Genomic DNA, 7,662 nt, shown 5'->3' on the forward strand with positions numbered 1-7,662 from the left:
CTGACATTAACTTCTCGCTGGCCGAGTAGCTGATAGGGTGGAATCCATTTAAATTAAAAACCAGTTTAATCAGGTGGACCTCGACTTTTTCATTCGAGTCCTTTCAAAACCTGAATGAATTAATAATAATTAATTCCCTTAAAATTAAGTAATCAAAGTTATTACAACTAACTAAGCAAAACACATACAGAATGTAACAAAGTAAGGAAAAGAGAGAGGAAAGTAAAGGATGGCAGTATTTCACATCAATTTTAGACACAACCTTTGAGAAACATCAGAGAATCAAAAATCACATTAAAAGGGGCTGAAACTTAAACACGCATCTAAATAATTGTGAACGGTTACTTGCATTTGGCTTCGATTGCTGAACAAGAGTCCTGATGCAGTAGATAACGGAGGTCTTTGATTAGTTCTTTAGGAGTGAGCTGGAAGTTTACTCCTGGTTCTTCTGAAGATAGGAAAGTCCACAGCGAATCGAAGTTACTTGAAGATAAAAACTGCCGAAAAACAAACTCAAGAGGAGAGTCTTGAGAGTCTTAGTAAGTGTCATCTCAAAAGAAGAGGTTTTCTGAGCAAAGATCATTTCGAGCTAATGACGTTTGAGGGTTTTCTATCCACACCCCCCTCTGGGTGGAATAGCCAATACCAGGCGTGAATTTTTGAGCTGGACAAAAGTTTCCTTTGTCTCCCTTTATGGCCCATTTGCTTGGTTTTGGGGGGGTCATTTACTTCTCTTTGGAAACTGTTTGAAGTCAGTTGGGGAGATGATAGTGGTGGACTGCTTAACATCTCCTTGATAGTGGGGAGAATTATTTGGCAATTTAGCCCCATATAAATGTAAAGTCTGTGACCAGGACTGTAATTTATATGCAAATGTCAAAGGCTAAAAGGGGTCTCTTAAGCCATAAACCAAAAATACCATGCATGATTTTACGCAGACGCTACACAGCATTATTCTATGTGGTGAAGTAATTTCAACTGAAACAGGAAGACAGGGTGGGACATAGCGTTTTGTTTATATCTGCTCGGGCCAGCCAGAGCCGTTGAGCTCAGTAAAGTCGCATTTGACAGCCACAGTCTAATAATAGATTACCCCTAGATCCAATATGAAACTCTTAGTAAAACAAAATAGTGATCATAATCATGCTGAGGCTGTGTAGTTTTAAAAGTGTTTAATATTTTTTGCGTCTCTGGACCAGAGCCAAAGTCCGGATCAGACCGTGCACGCTGCTGTGGTTTCGCGTGACAAAACGTGAAACCACACCTCATTTGCAGCAGGGTTCGAGGGTCTGTCCATATAAACTTCCCCTGTTCACTTCACGAAGTGGAACGCACTTCAAAATGGCTGCGGGCATTCCCCCGAGGGGAAGTGCTTAGGGAAGTTTGCGAGTGCGAAGACCGCGAGGGTTTAGGGTTCCATTTGGGACAGGGCCTTTCTCGGAAACAACAAATATTACCCAGAATGCATTGTTTTCTATGAGATTTTACAGTTTTAATGAAAAAGAAGTGTTACTTTCAGAATATGGCCATTGTTTACAACATTTGATTTACAGTGTAATGGTTTATTGCAAAGATTTACTTTTTACAGAGAATGTACAATAATACAATAATAATAATAATAATCAAGAAAATACCTGTAGAGTAACAGTGTGTTTTGTAAAACGTTTTAAAGAAAAAAATATTTTACTGTAATTTAACAGTTTGGTAGCTGCTTCTACCACTCATTTACAGTTTTTAAAATAATATTTAACCATTATTTCCATTAATGGTAGAGGTTTGGCACACTGTGCTGCCATGCATTTCACCATTTTTTTTTACACTGTGGTCTACGTTTAACCCTGTTCACTTGAGATGGATAAAAATCCATCTTTCAAATCCAAAATTTAGATGCCATTAGATGGCATTCCTCTTCTGCTGAAGAAAGAAAGTTATATACATCTTGGCCGGTCATGGTAAAAGATAAGGAGATTTTAATTGTTGGCTGAACTAGTCCTTTAAATGATTTATTTTGCTATGTATATTAACTGTATATCCAATGTATATCGAAAGACTGTAGGATACATATTGGAGGGGGTTAATTGCTAGTTTTGGTTAGGTTAACAGTCAGGGGGAATAGAGTTTACACCCCTGACTGAATTTGCTTCTTTAATTTTATCTGCAATAAGTTTTCCACTTGTTCCTCCCGAGATAAGCACTCCTCCTCCGATTAAAACTACAGGTAGTGCTATTCCTCCAGTAGCAGCAACTAATGCTGCGCCTCCAGTAACTGCTGCTCCTGCACCTGCTACAGCTGCTGCCACTAATGCTACATTTTTTGCCTTCTTTTTCAGCCTGTTTTTTTCTTCCTGCCTTATATTTTCTACATATGCTCCCATTCTTCTCCTCTCTTCCTCTCTCATCTTCCTTTCTTCATCTCTGATTTTTCTCTGAGCATCATTGTACATGTTACTGGTGTAATGCTGTCCTCCGTTCTCCATCACCATTGTGTCTATCTTCTCCAGCAGTTTATTTACTTGATCTCGGTTTGTATCTCCGTTATTGAAAACATGATACCTGCCTTCACACTGTTCAATTAAGCTTTTAAATGCCTTATCTTTTGTCAGAAACTCCTCTATAGGTATATCTAACTGATCTCCTCTAGTGAACAGAATGATGGTGTAATGAGTGGCATCTTCTCCAAAGTTTCTCTGAATCCATTTCACTGTAATTTTCTGTTCATTTGTGAATCTGTCGTCCAGTCTAATGACAAGAAGAAATGCATGAGGACCAGGAAGAGACATCTCGACACACTTCACTAACTCATTCTTCAGTTGTTCTTCACTCATTGATGTATCACACAGTCCTGGAGTGTCGATCACTGAGATGATTTTACCATCTACCATCTGCTGATGTTGTTGGCATTTCTCGGTCACAGATTGCGAAGACAATTTTTCTCCGAATATCTTTTGTCCCAGGATGCTGTTTCCTGATGCGCTCTTACCTATTCCAGTTTTACCCACCAACACGATCCTGAGATCTGATATGATTAGAGGAGATAAAAATAGGAGAAATAAAATGATATTACTTTTTTATGTGCTATATAAAACTATATAATATTTTATACACAGTGCTTAATTTGTAAATTGCGAGGTCCCGGAACAAAGCTTCTCTCTTAAATAATTCTCTTATTAAGAATTAACAGAGATTTAGACGTTAATATTTATTGAAAATAATACAATTTGAAGTCACCGTTGTGGAGATACGTGTTTTAGTTGGGCTCTTGACCCTTGACTTTTTAACATTAGTTTTTCTCTGGTTGCTGTAATTGTGTTTATGAAACATTTGTTATGACAAGAAAAACTAAGAGAAAATGTGTTTAGATTATATTGGCAGTTTTTTTTGATAATGACATTGTTTTCATGTAGTAGCTGGGTTCACTGATGTCATTAGTGGTAATGCGCAATATAGTTTGTTATTGATCACAACTGTATTTTAATGAAATAATAGGAAGAGCTTTAAAAACATTTTGCACACTAGTTAAGGCCGTCTGTGCTGTTTAGACACACAGACATGAAGACTCAGCATATGAATCTCAACAATGGTGATGATCATCAGACAGATTCATGTTGCATTGCATTCTGGGTGCACCAATCATAACTCATCCATGGCTCCCAGCATGCATTGTGACATGAATAAATTATGCAGCTGCATTGTCTTAGTATTTTCTTTTCTTTTTACTATTTGCTTTTATTTTAGTTATTTTTTGTTGTGACTTTTTACTGCCTTGTTTTGTGATGTTCAAAAATCACACAAAAATTATCAGAATATTTTGTCACCATTGCTGAGATTCACATGCTGATTCTTCACGTCTATGAGTGACAGAATTGAAACCTTTTTATGAACCTTATTTATAAAAATCGTTTAAGAAGGTTTTTCTCACGTTATCACATATAACTGCAACAATATAGAAATCATAAAAACACTACAGTCTTAAAAACATTTCCATCAGAGACTCAGACACATGACTAGTGATGGGAAGTTCGGATCATTTTACCGACTCGGACCTTTGAGTCTCGTTCAGCAAAATGAACGAAACTTTTTTCGAGTCATTTCGTTAATTTTTACAAAATATAATTAAAGTGTTACGTGTTACTTCCCTAATATGTCTACTACTTACGCAAACGTTGATCACACTACAAACAATACAAAACTGCTATAAGAAACAGAAAAGATTAATTCATTGTTTACCTGGGTCTTCAGTCTATGATTAGCTCACCACCTCTTATCTGACAAGTCTTCGGGTTTGGGCTTACGGGGCTGTCACGTGATGAATGAATGACTCAAACCCGAAGACTCGAACCAGGTGAACTACTTGACTAATTCCAGTACAGAACCTATAGGATGTTGCGCATGCGTGACAGAACGAATCACTCCCCGAGACGACTCGTTCTTCCCGAGTCACATTAAAGATTCGTTCAAAACGAACAAAACATTCAAGAATGACCCAAAACTACACATGACATGAGTTTACCATAACTTCCTTGCCATCACATATGTTCAATACACACAAATGTGCCAGCCCAAGAGAAACTTAAATTTAAAATGTCAAGGGTCAAGAGGCAACTAAAGCAACCACTATTCACAAAAACGGTAAGTTGAAAAAAACCCCATCTAAACATTAATTCTCAATAAAGAACTTCTGTTTTAGATAGTCTAACTGGTTAGTAATGCATGAAGCTGGTGATGCTGTTTGTAGAGTTGTTCAATCATCTTCTGCTGAGTTCTTGAGAGATTTAACGCCTTCTTTTATTTTAGTTGATTTCATCTAAGGCTGTGGCTGAAGTCAGTTGTAGTTCTTGTTTCTCTTTTCTTCAGTGATTCTGCTTGTTAACAGCAGGTGTTCATCACTAATGCTCGATCAACACTTAATTAATCACATAATTGTCTCATTAACTTTAACACTGCTTCAGTGTTACTTTAACACTCTTTTAGAGTGGGACCATATATGCTCCGAGCAGTGTAAATTTAACACTCGGGATTTTACTGTGTAGCTATATTGCACAGTTTTACTCATTCCCGCAGCTTTCAAGATTATAATGATAATTCCTGCATTTATTCAATATAGCATGTAGGTTAGAATAATACAAATAAATCCACACAAACTATAATATTAAATCAGTTATTTGAAACTAGCCTTTGAAACCCTGAACTCTCTCAGAGCACGCTTCACATCGGCGTATCTTGTCTGCGCTACAGTGACCTGCTGCACGCTGCGATACAAGACTTTCACTCGCATTTCGGGACAGCTGACAGAACTGTCACTTGACTAATTGGGTCATTGTTGCATTGTCACAAAAATGTATTATTTGCACATATTTTTAAGTATTTTAAGCCATTTGGTACTCGTGCGCTCCATAGGCTGTATTCTGTGCTCTCACAGTCACATCCAAAGCGCGTGCGTATAAAGTCGCCTCTCGAGTATTATATAATATTTATTTTTAGTGGTTTGTTGAGCTTAAGCGATCAAATACACACAAAATTATGTCTAAATGGCCATCCTAAATGTCCTAAATGTAAACCGTTTAGAAAGAAAACGCATGTGTAACAGTATGGATCCGTGCATTCGGTCTTGAGTGAGCAGCCTCATGTCGCGTCTTTTGCATGCTGAAGTTTATTTCAAATGTAAATGTGCGTAAGCGTGCTCATAATAGAAGATTTTTCATGAAATATATGCATGATATAGGTCAACACGAACGTCTTTCATTGGCGTGTGAGGAGGGGGATCCGCCAAAATGAGGTGCCAGATCGGATTTCAGAGGCGCCGGATCCGGATTCGGCTTGTTCCGGCACAAATTAAGCCCTGTTTATACATTATACACAACAATAACTTGCTGTACACATTATTTAATTGTAGTTTCAAGGTGGAATATGGTACAATTTGTCAGAATATCTTGGTAATATTTTTCTAAAAAGCATTCTCAAAGTAAAGATCCATTAGGTTTTTATTCTTTGAAATGTCTCTAGATGATATGCACTGTAAATATTATGCAAATCAGATCAAAACTTTAATGAAATATAAAGAAAAACCTAAATTATCCATGTTGTTTACTGCATATTTAAAGTATGTACAGCCCATTTGGCATTGTCCCTTGACCAGAGGTGGACGGTAATGAAGTACATTTACTTGAGTAGCTACTGCACTTCAGTACACATTTTGAGTATCCGCACTTTACTTGAGTAATATTTTTTTCTGGAAACTTATGACTTTAACTTCACTATATACATTTGAAAGACAAATATAATATTTTTGACTCCACTACATTTCTATCAAGGTCTTCGAAGTAGAAAGTCATTACTATGTAGCAGCTTTGAAAGCCAGTGGCTGATTTTTTTCTTCTCTAAAACTTGACTTTCTTTCAGTATATCAGTAATCACTCTTGTAGGGTTATGTGAAGTGATTTCCCAGCATTTTTTGAACACTGACCAGTTGCAAATGTGATATTTATTTACAACAATTCAAGAAGTTAATATTGCGCTATATATTAGACACAATATTGTCTGATTTTGCAAAATTGTGTAAACAAAAGTATTACCTATAAAGCCACAGAACAAATCTTGTGCATCTCTTAAAGCACAAAAGGTGTTTGACTTGAAGCAGCACTGCACAGACCTTCGGTGCATGACATCAATGTGCTGCAAGAGCAGTTAGAGAGCATATTTGAAAATTTGTTTGTTTTGATGTCAAATAAATCTATTTTTTTTTCAGTTAAAGCAGTGTTGCTATTGTAAAATTATACAAGTACAGTTGTGTGCTGAATGGCTACATGTAGTGCACACACTGCCAGAACTGTGTGAGATCACTACCATGCTGCTTTTGTGGGGAAGGGTAGGGGTGTTAAATAAAATTGTAGCAATGTGCTGCAAGAGCAGTTAGAGAGCATATTTGAAAATTTGTTTTGATGTCAAATAAATCAATTTTTTTTCAGTTAAAGCAGTGTTGCTATTGTAAAGTTATACAAGTACAGTTGTGTGCTGAATGGCTACATGTAGTGCACACACTGCCAGAACTGTGTGAGATCACTACCATGCTGCTTTTGTGGGGAAGGGTAGGGGTGTTAAATAAAATTGTATTTTGTGTCAACTCACTTGTTTCATTTCTATAAGTTTTTAACATTCCATTGGTCTCACACTCAATTCCTGGAGGGCCACAGCTCTGCACAGTTCCAACCCTAATAAAACACATTTGATCTAGCTAACGAAGGTCTTCAGGATTACTAGAAACTTCCAAGCAGGTGTGATTTGGAGCTAAATTCTGCAGAGCTGTGGCCCTCCAGGAATTGAGTTTGAGACCACTGTTCTAAACGCTCTTTACTCCAAAGATACTACATGTCAGTATATTCAGTAGGCATAATGTATTGTAAGTTGCTTCAGAGGTATTGTAAGTATTACATACAACAATAATAAAACAGTGCATTGGCATAAAAAAGGAAATTTACTTTTGGTACTTAAGTACTTTTAAATGCAAGTACTTCTGTACTTTTACTTAAATAAAAATCTGCCTTTACAACTTTCACTTGTAATGGGGTGATATTTGACCAGCAGCATATGTACTTATTCACTCAAGTAATGGAGTTATGTACTTGTTCTGTGTTGTATTTTATGTGTTTGTCTGAGAATAACATT

The 7,662-nt window shown here is 36.8% G+C and overlaps 1 protein-coding gene across 1 annotated transcript; it reads right to left on the reverse strand.

Moving 5' to 3' along the window:
• Positions 1 to 2,096: 2,096 nt before the first annotated feature.
• Positions 2,097 to 5,275, reverse strand: LOC107551249 (GTPase IMAP family member 4-like). Its single transcript, XM_016232787.1, has 2 exons — positions 5,190 to 5,275; positions 2,097 to 3,063 (listed from the first exon to the last, which is right to left on the reverse strand). The coding sequence occupies exons 1-2, from the start codon at positions 5,273 to 5,275 to the stop codon at positions 2,097 to 2,099; spliced, it is 1,053 nt and encodes a 350-aa protein (XP_016088273.1).
• Positions 5,276 to 7,662: the final 2,387 nt, after the last annotated feature.

Source organism: Sinocyclocheilus grahami, unplaced genomic scaffold (genome assembly GCF_001515645.1).
Source record: "Sinocyclocheilus grahami isolate Dianchi unplaced genomic scaffold, SAMN03320097.WGS_v1.1 scaffold419.1, whole genome shotgun sequence".
In the NCBI taxonomy this organism is placed as follows: domain Eukaryota; kingdom Metazoa; phylum Chordata; class Actinopteri; order Cypriniformes; family Cyprinidae; genus Sinocyclocheilus; species Sinocyclocheilus grahami.

What these genes read in the sequence shown, in the direction of transcription:
- LOC107551249 (XM_016232787.1), bottom strand. Translation starts at nt 5,275, where the DNA reads ATGCGAGTGAAAGTCTTGTATCGCAGCGTGCAGCAGGTCACTGTAGCG. An exon ending in GTGAAGCGTGCTCTGAGAGA is followed by an intron (nt 3,064 to 5,189) that starts GTTCAGGGTTTC and finishes CACATAAAAAAG; the next exon opens with TAATATCATTTTATTTCTCC.